A 13,830-nucleotide genomic window follows, 5' to 3' on the forward strand; every position below is an offset into this window, starting at 1 on the left:
CAATATGAAAAGAGATTGAGTGTTTAAAGCACAAATGGTAAGCTCAAACTGTAAATGAAATTTCCTTATCGCGTCATGTACAGCGTTCGATGATTTGTTAGATTGGGGTGGAAGACGCGGTTAAGTAACCTGTAAAATGTGCGTGCGCAGCATATTATCCGGATTTTCAAGCAAAAGTGCGTCGATTTTAAGCGCTTCCGGAACTAGAGTAGCTGTCACTCCGTCACAATTGCGCAGTAACTGGTTCGACGAGGTGGCTTATGCTATAGCCACCAAATAACGCGCTTCTCGAAAATCGTGGTTCTCCGTGTTTTCGCCACAGAAACCACCATCCACAATGAGTACCGTAAATATATGCTCATAGTGAGAAAACACACTTTATTTTAACTCACTTGTTGATACATGAAAAGCGAGAGAGTACAACAAATAAATCAGCAAGCAACATATCAAAAAATGCGGGAAGTCAGATACAGAACAAAAGAAGGTATTTCACATTTCAAAGGTTGTTTTAACGTTCGATTAGATGTGGTGCCACAAATGAGATTATAGATCGGTAATGGGGATCAGGTCAGTATGAGAAAGACAAGATTTCTGGTTCGGGTCTCAGTCTAGCATACACTTTTGATCGACCACGAATTTTCCCAGTTGTCGATCCCAACAATAATCGCAAAGGGTAAGACATCGTGGGCACAATTGAAGAGTACACGAAGTATTGTAAGGAATTGCAATTTATTGTTGACAGAGAATCTCGTTTTACGTTATAGGAAATTTTTTGTGTGATGTTATTATTGTTGCGTCCAGGAGACACACTTGAGTCCATCGAAAGAGGTTGTAAACGTTTCCGCCGGGGACTATGAGGCATCGCAGCTGTACCTATTGACGACGCCGTGGGTCATCGTCACACGCAGCTCGCCGTCCTCCGTCACGTACAGCGCATACGTCATAGAGCTGTAGTAGCCGTATAGGTCCCGAGGTTCAATCATCTGCAAGCAGACAACCGGTATAGCACACAACTGCATTTACAACCGTGCTCCACAAGCTACCGTACAGTGTACATACTCAACCAGTCTCCTTTTGCCACCAGCCTACCCCATTCACACAGTAACACTGTCCGCACACTTCAACATGGGCCAGAATTTAATTTCATCATCGACGTGTATTGGACAAAGTTGTGGTACTCGACGTTATTTGCAGATTGTGTTCTTGGGAATTTGTGACCAGGGCTCCTCACAATGCATAACGTCTACCGCCATTGTTCGTTGAGCATTTTTGTGACATTCTCACTTTGACGAACCGTGAAATCCTGGTTTGAATCTTTACTATCTCTTCCATTAAGCCAAACACGGTAAGCGTCCCATCCTTAAGAGAGCCAGTCACAACTAAACCATTAATCTTGACGTGCAAGATATACGCGATTACGTTAAGAAGCATGTAATAACCTCAATTCCAAAGACGGCCCGTGCTGATAAGTGCGAATGTTATGGGAAGATCATAATAAGTCGTGATTGCAATATACTTACACGAATTATTTACAGAAGATTGGAAAAGCTAATAGAACCCGATTTCGAGGAATGCCAATTTGTTTCAGGTAGAAATGTAAGAACACAGTAGGTAAAAACTGACCCTACAACCTATCCGAGCAGATAGGTTAAAGAAAGGCAATCGGTTATAGGATCTATAGATTTTGTGACAGCTTTGGAAAATGTTGCTTGCAACACACAATTTTGAGTTTTGATCATTTATTTATTTTCTTTTTTTGAGTGAATGATCAGTCGAGTGACAGGTTTGATGTGGCCCGCTATGAATTCCTTTCCTGTGTCAGACTCTTCTTCTCAGAATGACACTTCCAGCCAATATCCTCATTTATTTGCTGGATGCATTACAATCTCTGTTTTCCTCTACAGTTTTTACAGCTGCCTCTGGCATCGTGAAAGTTATTCCATGATGTCTTCACGAATGTCCTACCTTCTTGTCACTGTTTCTTGTCAGTGTTTTCCATATATTCTCTCCCTCGTCGATTCTCCAGAGAACCTCCTCAGTCTTTATCCTATAGTTTTCAATAATCTTCTGTTGCACTACGTCTCAGATGTTTCGTCTCTCTTCTGTTCCGATTTTCGCATAGTCCGTGTTTCATTACTATCCAACGCTGTGCTCCAAATGTACATTCTCAGGAATTACTACCTTCAATTAAGGCCTGTGGTTGACACTAGTACACTTCTCTTGGCCAGGAAAGCCCTTTTTGCCAGTGGTAGTTTACTTTTTATGTTCTTCTTGTACAATCCGTCCTGGGTTAATTTGCTTCTTAGGTACCAGAATTACTTCATTTCATCTTCTTCCTGATGTTATGTTTCTCGCTCTTCTCATTTCCGCCGGTACTCATTACTTTTGTCTTTCTTCGATATATCAGTACACATTTTGTATTCTTTAGACTGTTCGTTCCATTCAGCAGACCCTGTAAATTCTTCTTCACTTTCACTGAGAATTGCAGTCTTACCATTCATATCCCTTAACCCAGAATTTTAAATCCCCTCTTGAACCTTTCATTTATTTGCGTCATTGCGTCTTCGATGTATCGAATGAACGGTAGGAGAGAAATACCATATCGATGTCCTACACCATTTTGATTCGAGCATTTCGTTCTTTGTCTTCTGCTGTTACTGTTTTACCTGAGATCTTGTTAATTTATCTGTTACCTGTCTTTCCCTATAGCTTTCACATGTTTTCTTCAGAATTTAAACATCTCACCCCATTCTACATTGTCTATTGCTTTTTCCAGGTCCTGTCACTTTACATGATGATTTTAGAAATTCCAGTGGAATGTTATCTATTCCTTCTGCCTTATTCGTCTTTTAGTCTTCCAAGGCTCTTTTAAGTTCTGATTCTAATACTAGACTCCCTTTTTTCTTCTATACTGGCTCCTGAGTCTTCATCTATCACGTCATCGAGCATGTCTTCCTCCTCATACTGGCCCTTCAATAAACTCCTTCCGCCTCTCCGCTCTCTCCTCTGCCTTTAACAGTGGATTTCTATTGCACTCTTAATGTTATCACCCTTGCTTTTAATATCACCGAAGGTTGTTTGGAGTCTTCTATATAGTGAGTCAGTCCTTCCGACAATCATTTCTTTTCCGAGCTCTTCACATTCTTCACGCAACCACTTCGCCTTGGCTTCCCAGCACTTATTATTTATTTCATTTTTAAGTGACTTGTGTATTTCTATTACTGAATTTCCGTGAATATTTTTGTTCTTCTATCTTTCGTCGATAAACTGAAGTATTCCTTCCGTTAGCCATGATTTCTTTGAAGTTACCTTTTTTGTGCCTGTGTTTTTCTTTCCAAATTCTGTGATTTCCCTGTTTGGAAATGTCCATCTTCCTTCAACTGAAATGCTTACTGAGCTAGAGCCTTAGAGCACTTCAAGTCCATCTCTTAGTTCTTCAGTACATCCATGTTCGATTTGTTTGCGCGTTCAATCTTCCTGACTAGTCTCTTAAACTTCGGACTACTCTTCATCAGTACCAATATAGGATTTGGGTCTATCTCTGCTCCTGGGCATACGTTACAATCCAGCATCTGATTTCGGGGTCTCTGCGTGACCATGATGAAGTCTACCTGAAATCTTCTCATATCTCACTCCCTTCTCCCACTACACCACCTCCTCTTGTAATTCTTGGACGGAGTATTCGCTGTTACTAGCTGAATTTGTTGCTAACCCAGTGAGTCTTCTTTTCTCGTACTCCTACTTCGAAGCCCATATTTTCTCCTAACCCTTTCTTTTACTCCTTCCCCTACAATCTCATTCCAATCCCCCTATTAAATTTTTATCTCACTTTACCTACTGAATTACCCTTTCAATATCCTCATATACCTTTTGTCTCTCTTCATCTTTGGTTTGCGACGTCGCCATATGTACCTGAACTGTTCTTGTTGGTGTTTATTTGCTGTCGATTCCAATGAAAAGAACCGTATCACTGAACTGTTAAGAGTTATTCACTCCCAGCCCTATCTTCCTATTTATGACGAATCCTACTCTCTTTGTACCATTTTCTGTTGTTGTTGATATTACCTTCCACTCATCTGACCAGAAATCTTATCTTCTGTCCACTTCACTTCACCGACCCCCACTATATCTAGACTGAGCTTCAGCATTTCACTATACACATATTCTAACTTCCCTACCAGGTTACAACTTCTGATGTTGCACGTCTACATCTACATCTACATTTATACTCCGCAAGCCACCCAACGGTTTGTGGCGGAGGGCACTTTACGTGTCACTGTCATTACCTCCCTTTCCTGTTCCAGTCGCGTATGGTTCGCGGGAAGAACAACTGTCTGAAAGCCTCCGTGCGCGCTCGAATCTCTCTAATTTTACATTCGTGATCTCCTCGGGAGGTATAAGTAGGGGGAAGCAATATATTCGATACCTCATCCAGAAACGCACCCTCTCGAAACCTGGACAGCAAGCTACACCGCGATGCAGAGCGCCTCTCTTGCAGAGTCTGCCACTTGAGTTTGTTAAACATCTCCGTAACGCTATCACGGTTACCAAATAGCCCTGTGACGAAACGCGCCGCTCTTCTTTGGATCTTCTCTATCTCCTCCGTCAACCCGATCTGGTACGGATCCCACACTGATGAGCAATACTCAAGTATAGGTCGAACGAGTGTTTTGTAAGCCACCTCCTTTGTTGATGGACTACATTTTCTAAGCACTCTCCCAATGAATCTCAACCTGGTACCTGCCTTACCAACAATTCATTTTATATGATCATTCCACTTCAAATCGTTCCGCACGCATACTCCCAGATATTTTACAGAAGCAACTGCTACCAGTGTTTGTTCCGCTATCATATAATCATACAATAAAGGATCCTTCTTTCTATGTATTCGCAATACATTACATTTGTCTATGTTAAGGGTCAGTTGCCACTCCCTGCACCAAGTGCCTATCCGCTGCAGATCTTCCTGCATTTCGCTACAATTTTCTAATGCTGCAACTTCTCTGTGTACTACAGCATCATCCGCGCAAAGCCGCATGGAACTTCCGACACTATCTACTAGGTCATTTATATATATTGTGAAAAGCAATGGTCCCATAACACTCCCCTGTGGCACGCCAGAGCTTACTTTAACGTCTGTAGACGTCTCTCCATTGATAACAACATGCTGTGTTCTGTTTGCTAAAATCTCTTGAAACCAGCCACACAGCTGGTCTGATATTCCGTAGGCTCTTACTTTGTTTATCAGGCGACAGTGCGGAACTGTATCGAACGCCTTCCGGAAGTCAAGAAAAATAGCATCTACCTGGGAGCCTCTATCTAATATTTTCTGGGTCTCATGAACAAATAAAGCGAGTTGGGTCTCACACGATCGCTGTTTCCGGAATCCATGTTGATTCCTACATAGTAGATTCTGGGTTTCCAAAAACGACATGATACTCAAGCAAAAAACATATTCTAAAATTCTACAACAGATCGACGTCAGAGATATAGGTCTATAGTTTTGCGCATCTGCTCGACGACCCTTCTTGAAGTCTGGGGCTACCTGTGCTCTTTTCCAATCATTTGGAACCTTCCGTTCCTCTAGAGACTTGCGGTACACGGCTGTTAGAAGGGGGGCAAGTTCTTTCGCGTACTCTGTGTAGAATCGAATTGGTATCCCGTCAGGTCCAGTGGACTTTCCTCTGTTGAGTGATTCCCAGTTGCTTTTCTATTCCTTGGACACTTATTTCGATGTCAGCCATTTTTTCGTTTGTGCGAGGATTTAGTGAAGGAACTGCAGTGCGGTCTTCCTCTGTGAAACAGCTTTGGAAAAAGGTGTTTAGTATTTCAGCTTTACGCGTGTCATCCTCTGTTTCAATGCCATCATCATCCCGGAGTGTCTGGATATGCTGTTTCGGGCCACTTACTGATTTAACGTAATACCAGAACTTCCTAGGATTTTCTGTCAAGTCGGTACATAGAATTTTACTTTCGAATTCACTGAACGCTTCACGCATAGCCCTCCTTACGCTAACTTTGACATCGTTTAGCTTCTGTTTGTCTGAGAGGTTTTGGCTGCGTTTAAACTTAGAGTGAAGCTCTCTTTGCTTTCGCAGTAGTTTCCTAACTTTGTTGTTGTACCACGGTGGGTTTTTCCCGTCCGTCACAGTTTTACTCGGCACGTACCTGTCTAAAACGCATTTTACGATTGCCTTGAACTTTTTCCATAAAGACTCAACATTGTCAGTGTCGGAACAGAAATTTTCGTTTTGATCTGTTAGGTAGTCTGAAATCTGCCCTCTATTACTCTTGCTAAACAGATAAACCTTCCTCCCGTTTTTTATATTCCTACTAACTTCCATATTCAGGGATGCTGCAACGGCCTTATGATCACTGATTCCCTGTTCAGCACATACAGAGTCGAAAAGTTCGGGTCTGTTTGTTATCAGTAGGTCCAAGATGTTATCTCCACGAGTCGGTTCTGTGCTTAATTGCTCTTAGAACGTTGCCTTTTCATTGGTTATTCAATATTTTTCTGGTGGTCACCATTCACTTGCTAGTCTCCTCCCGGAGATCTGAACGGGTGACTTCTCCAGAATCTTCTGTCACTGGAGAGATCGTCATGAGACTTTTTCAGATGCGCATCACATGTCCTGTGGATACATGTTATGTATCATTAATGCAGTGGTTCCCATAGCCTTCTGCATCCTCATGCTATTGATCATTGCCGTTTAGGAGCAGTTTTCCACCCCAAGGGCAAAACGGTGCCCTAAATATCTGTCCACTCCTCAGCCGCTAGCTGAGTGAGTGTGACTTCCTATTTCTGAAGTTTTCGGCCACTATTTCTGATGATTTTTATTGAAAATATGAGCGGTGGCGCGCATCCTACCCAGGAGAAAGGAAATTTTGATTACTAATCAATGACGCTACCCATAGAGCAGCAGAGAAAAAATACAATGAGTTTAGGCTATTTATAACCAGCACAGAAACGGAAATGCAGTTATACAAGTCGAAGACATGAAACGCAAGCCGTACTGAAAAGGAAGTAGGGGGATCGGGTATGGTAGTCACACATGTTGCTTCTCCCATAGTTAATAACTCGGTCACCAGATATCACACTATACTGGAATTACATTCTTGAGAGCGGCTGCACTTCTACATTTGTTGCGTGAAGTTTCAGTTGTTTCTGTGGAGTGAGTGAGGAGCTGTTCACACCTTTCTGTTACTAGTGTTCGTGAGTAAAACTTAGTGCATTATTATCGTTCTATTTAACTACAAACCTTTTTGTTGTACTGATGATCGCCTTCTACAGTCATGTAGAATATAATTCAATACATATTCAATATATTACGTGCGGTGTTCCTAAATCGTTATGACACACACAAAACTGAATAGCGGCTACAGTTTTGAAAATGACTCCTCGGTTTGCTTGTGACACAACCAACGGATTTGCCTGTCGCGTGGGATAACCATCTCCACGAAACTGTTTGCTTTTCTGGTTACATCCTCTCAATTTGCGTTTTCACTATCAAGATGCCTAGAAATTTTGAAAGGAAAGTAGATAAAGGTCTAACATCCGCAGACACTATGCTGAAAGCGGCTCGAATGGTGAAATTGGAAAATAAATCCATAAGCCCTGTTGTCAAAGATTACAATACAAGTTATCGGACATTGGCTCGTTAGTGTCAAAAGTTTTCTGATGAGCATTCAAGAAGTGATGTAACCTGCCATTCACTGCGTGTAGGCTACTATCCTAATAGACGTATGCTTACAGTTACTCTTGAAAATGAACTGGCAGAGTATATAAAAGCTGCGTCTGATACGTACTTCGGTCTTAGTCCAAAAGAAATTTGAAAATTTGGTTAAAGGCGCTGCAGTCTGGAACCGCAAGACCGCTACGGTCGCAGGTTCGAATCCTGCCTCGGGCATGGATGTTTGTGATGTCCTTAGGTTAGTTAGGTTTAACTAGTTCTAAGTTCTAGGGGACTAATGACCTCAGCAGTTGAGTCCCATAGTGCTCAGAGCCATTTGAACCATTTTTCTGAAAGTTTGGTTATAAATTAGCTTTTCTAATGAGCTAAATGTATCTGTAAAATCGACTGAATCTCGACAAGATGGGAATGACTGGTTTTCTGGGTTCATGAAAAGACCCAGATTTGGCAGTTACTACTCCTGAAGCTAACAACCTAGACCGATCCTCTAGCTTCAATAATACGAACGTTGGCGCTATTTCGATAACCTAGCTACTGTAATGAAGCGATACAACTTTGAGCCGAAATATATTTGAAACATGGGCGAGAATGGCATTGAAACAATAAAAAAGCCAAATCCAAGTGTGTCACGAAAAGATTTAAAGCAAGTGGTGTCGATCACATCTGGAGAACGTGGTAGCCTAATTAAATTAACTGCTGCTGTTTCTGCTGCTAGGAACTGCATTCCACCAATCTTCATTTTTGCCTGATTGTACTCCAAAGAACATTTTATTCATAATGGGCCAGTGGGCTGCCGTGAAGCCAGTAACCCTTCTGGATGGATGATGGAAGAACATGTCTGCGAATTTTTGAAACACTTTGCAGCTAACTCAGAGTACTCTAAACATAGTCGACTTCCACTTCTCCTTGATAATCATGGTTCTCAGCTGTTGATTAGTGGGCTGAACTATGCTTAAGAGAACGGTACTGTTTTATTGTCACTTCGCCACTCACTGTTCCCATCAATTGCAACCCTTAGATCTAAACGTTGGAGAAGTACGTGAATACCGCAAGTAATTCGTGGATGTTATATCACCCATGTTCTATGATGACAATATGTGACATTCCAGGAGTAGTGACTTCGGGATATCCTCTTGCGTTTACGCCATCAAATATCCAAGCAGTATTCAAGACTTGTGTCATTTCCTCCTTCAGTAGAGACGTTTCTAACGACCATGGATTTGCTACAGGTTTAGTAGCAGACCGACTAGTTCCTGACGGGCCTACTGCTCTAAGTGCTGACACAATAGAAGAAGGAGACAGCCAAATTCAAGCATTGGAGATCTCCACGAACCATATTAATGACACAAGATAAGTGAGTCAAAATGTTCTTGCAGGAGCTTGGATAATGTTCAGTCTAGGCCTACTATTGTGTCCCAGAAACACATCAGACCTTTTCTTAAATCTGGAGGAAGAATACAACGAAAGAGGGAAAAGAAGCGAAAGAAATACTCTGCTGTCCTCATGGACACTCCTACGTTCCAACGTAGCGTCCGCGGCTGACCGACCGCTTTCCACGAAGTGGGGCCGTGGGTGTTCCTCAGCTGAGTAACGTAGTTTGACGTGGTACCACGGTATTTTAGCTTTCTATGTTTGACCGTGACTTATTCTGGCATGTATTAGTTTATTTTATGCTTCTGAAGAAGGCTAGAGTTACCTGAAACCTCGGTAAAGACCAGTAACATTTCGCAACTGAGGCGGATTTTTAACATATTAATTTATTTTAGGGCCGCTATCAATGGACAGTTTCCACTGTAGGCTGCTGTTGTAGGCCCACGATATTAGATTTTAAGTCATTTTTTTCTTGTGTATGTTGAATTACTGAACTTTTTATGTAGAATGAGTAGAATCATCAGAATTATTTTGTTTGTCTTTACGTTACTAATCTTAAACAGGATAGTTATCCTATAAGTTATCCTACAGCATAGCTATCATAGGGGATAGTTATTCCTTTTTCTTGAAGTAGTTTAACTTGTCGCAAAATTGAAGTAGATACTTCTTTTGAGTAAGTGACGGCAGAGGTCATTGTTGGCAACGGGAAAAAATTGTAATAGGATCCCTTTACCGACCTCCCAATTCAGATGATACAGCTGCTAAACGTTCAAATAAAACTTAAGTTTGATTTCGAAAAGGTACCCGACTCATACAATAATAGTTGGTGGTGACTTTAATTTACCCTCGATGTATTGGCGAAAATATACGTTTAATTCCGGAGGTACACATAAAATATCATCCGAAATTGTGCTAAACGCATTCTCTGAAAATTATCTCGAGCAGTTAGTTCATGAGCCCACGCGAATAGTAAACGGTTGTGAAAACACACTTGACGTCATAGCAACAAATAATCCTGAGATAATAATGAAATCAAAACCGATTCAGGGATTAGTGAACACAGGGTTGTCGTAGCGAGATTGAATATTGTAATCCCCAAATCCTCGAAAATTTGTGAAAAATATACCCATTCAAAAAAGTAGATAAAAATTCACTTGACGCTTTCCTGAGAGACAATCTCCACTCATTTCAAATTAATAAGTGTAGATCAGATGTGGCTTAAATTCAAAGAAATAGTATCGGAAGCAATTGAGAGATTTATACCAAATAAATTAACAAACGACGGAGCATATCCTCCTTGGCACACAAAACGCGTTAGAACACTGTTGCAGAAACAGCGAAACAAACATGGCAGATTTAAACATACTAAAAATCCCCAAGATTGGCAAACTTTTACAGAAGCTCGAAATTTTAGCGCACTTCAATGCGAGATGCTTATAATAGTTCCCACAGCGAAACTTTTTCTCGAAACTTGGCAGAAAATCCAAAAGGATTCCGGTCGTATGTGAAGTATGTTAGCAGCAAGAAACAATCAATGCCTTGTCTGCGCGATAGTAATGGAGATACTATCGAAGACAGTGCTGCCGAAACAGGGTTACTAAACACAGCGTTCCGAAATGCCTTCACAAAGGAAGACGAAGTAAATATTCCAGAATTCGAATCGAGAACACCTGCCAACATGAGTAACGTAGAAATAAATATCCTTGGATTAGTGATGTAACTTATATCACTTAATAAAAGCAAGCCTTCTAGTCCAGACTGTAATCCAATTAGGTTCCTTTCGGAGTATGCTGATGCATTAGCTCCATACTTAACAATCACAAACAACCGTTCGCTCGACGAAAGATCCGTACCCAAAGACTGGAAAGTTGCACAGGAAAGGTAGTAGGAGTAATTCACTAGATTACAGGCCCACATCGTTAACGTTGCCTTTCTCCCCCCCCCCCCCCTCCCCCACTCATGAACCATGGACCTTGCCGTTGGTGAGGAGGCTTGCTTGCCTCAGCGATACACATAAGCGTACCGTGGGTGCAACCACAACGGAGGGGTATTTTTGAGAGGCCAGACAAACGTGTGGTTCGTGAAGAGGGGCAGCAGCCTTTTCAGTAGTTGTAGGGCTAACAGTTTCGATGATTGACTGATCTGGCCCTGAACACTAACCAAAACGGCCCTGCTGTGCTCGTACTGCGATCGGCTGAAAGTAAAGGGAAACTATAGCCGTTTTTTTCCCCGAGGACATGCAGCTTATTGTATGGTTAAATGATGATGGCGTCCTTTTGGGTAAAATATTCCGGAGGTAAAATAGTCCCATATTCGGATCTCCGTATGATTTGTATCACGTTCTGCCAAATTGTCGTTTGTAAGCTACGGAGGTTGTGATAGCTCCATAACAATTGGTTAACGTGAAAAGTGGCACATAACTCTCAGATTCCATTCACTGTTATCTTTTGATTTTAAGTACAAATTACTGATTTCTTTTCACTTAGCTAAGCACTTACAAATTTGCGTCGGCGTAGTTCATCAACAATGCAGAATGTTGTTTGCACGTACTTCTCCGCTTCAGATTTGGTGCTTCTGTTCTGATTGGCGCAGGCGTCGACCTACAAAAGAAAGCAAACACATAATAAAATATGAAGAAAGCTGTATCAGAAATGTTCATAATTTCACAAAAACAGTAACTGTTCACAGACTACAGCCTACGCGTTCATCCAACTGACTGTTCGCCACACTTACCAGCTGCAACATGTCCCACTTCCTAACGCACACTTCAAAATCGCAGAATACAGGCGACTGTCCATCCTCATTCACTTCAGCATCCCAGATCTGAAAATGGAAGGAAAAATGGAATGCAGAATTCGCTTTACATACTCAGAAATTATTGATGTAAAATAATATTAAAATACGTTGCTCTCTGAAGTTACTGCTCGCAGGAAACCGTTTATGCCTGAATCGGCCATAGCGTGCCAAACCACAGGGATGAAGATGAGCGGGATACGTGCGGCCGAAGGTCGGCCTGTCCCAGCTTTGTTCGATAATTATCGGAAATACACGGCACATCGCGACATTTCATTTAGTACTGTGATGCGACAGTTCTCTCTCTGCACTATTTTCCTCACTTCGGCAGAACCGTGGTGTCAATGCTGTTTACTGTTCGTTATCTGTTCGTAGTATAAGGAAAGCCCACAGGTCCCAGCCTTTTGCACAAAATGTAGTCTTGCGGTCCATCGTCACAAGCTTTTACAAATAATTAGGAATTAATGGCCAGGATAAGAATTCTTAATATCAATTATGCGATGTACAGTCGCATAATGGAGGGTACCGCAGATTTGTTATGAAACGACGTTACAAAACCACGCAGAAAGAATTTAAGATTTACCTGAATATGAGACAACAGAAAATGAAAACGATCAACAGACGCAGGATTCATTGTTTTGCACATCAAGAAACACTTTGTGGTAAACTTGGAGGCATCGAGCGCATGATGAAATTGGTGGTACCGATAGTAAAGCTGCTGAAATCACACGCGTTATTCAGCTGTCAGTTGCAACAATTTTTGATGGTACTGAACGAAGAGTTTTCGATGTAAGCCCATCGTTACTGAATTCATGAAGAAAAATATAGCGTTTCAGATATCGCACATGAAGTGGTACAAAATGGCTCTCAGCAATATGGGACTTAGAAGTTAAGTCATTAGTCCCCTATAACTTAGAACTGCGTAAACCGAACGAACCTAAGGACATCACACACATCAATGCCCGAGGCAGGATTCGAACCTGCGACCGTAGTGATCGCGTGGGCGCATGAAGTGCGCTTGACTGCAACGACCACTGAAAGACATTAGAAGCTGAGAATCAAATCATTTCTGATTTCATGGGGATGCACTTAAAAAGAAAATAACAATGAGAACGAACGTATTCTCACATAGAGAAGTGTACATTTCCCTAGGCACACTGGTGTTAATGAAAACGAGAGCTCTGAAGGATTCGTTGTGACCTTAAAAGAGTCACAATAATATTTTTCCATACTTTTTGAAGACACCGACAATGCTACGCCTCGTTTGAAACTGTTTTCGAGAGCGTTTATTGTCTTCACTTCAAAACGCCTTAGCAGATGGAACTGGTTGATAAGCAATGTAATTTACGTTCATTAGATCAGACGGAGTGCTAATTGATGTTATCCTATACTCATTTGACCAGAAATACTTGTCTTGTTTCCATATAACTTCACTGACCCCTACTGTATCTACAATGAGCCTTTCCATTTCCCTTTTCAGATTTTCTAGTTTCCCTACCATGTTCCAGCGTCTGACCTTCCACGCTTCGACTCGTACAAAGTTATCCTTTTGTTGATTATTGAATCTTTTTCTCATGGTCACTGCTCTCTTTACAGCCCCTCCCGGAGATCCGAATGGGGGACTATTCCGGAATCTTTTGCCAATAGGGAGATCATCATGACACTTCTTGAAATACAGGCCACGTGTCCTGTGGATACACGTTACGTGTCTTTAATGCAGTGGTTTCCATTGCCTTCTGCATCCTCATGCCGTTGATCATTGCTGATTCTTCCGCCTTTATGGGCAGTTTCCCACCCCTAGGACAAGAGAGTGCCCTGAACCTCTGTTCGCTTCTCCGACCTCTTTGACAAGGCCCTTGGCAGAATGAAGGTGACTTCTTATGTAGGAAGTTTTCCGCCGTCAACGCTGATTATTAATCAAAATTTAAGCAGTGACGGGTTTCGAACCCGGGGGATCGAGGACGTTTCCATT

General features: G+C 41.8%; 1 protein-coding gene across 1 annotated transcript in view; it reads right to left on the reverse strand.

The window, feature by feature from the left end:
• Positions 1–851: 851 nt before the first annotated feature.
• Positions 852–13,830, reverse strand: part of LOC126419192 (uncharacterized) — a 30,764-nt gene continuing 17,785 nt past the window's right edge. Inside the window, exons 4-6 of the mRNA XM_050086364.1 lie at positions 11,799–11,888; positions 11,564–11,665; positions 852–983 (exon numbers count right to left, since the gene is read on the reverse strand). Of these exons, the coding sequence (XP_049942321.1) occupies positions 852–983; positions 11,564–11,665; positions 11,799–11,888 (324 nt within the window). The remainder of the gene's footprint in view (positions 984–11,563; positions 11,666–11,798; positions 11,889–13,830) is intronic.

Source organism: Schistocerca serialis, chromosome 1, assembly GCF_023864345.2.
Source record: "Schistocerca serialis cubense isolate TAMUIC-IGC-003099 chromosome 1, iqSchSeri2.2, whole genome shotgun sequence".
Taxonomy (NCBI): Eukaryota; Metazoa; Arthropoda; class Insecta; order Orthoptera; family Acrididae; genus Schistocerca; species Schistocerca serialis.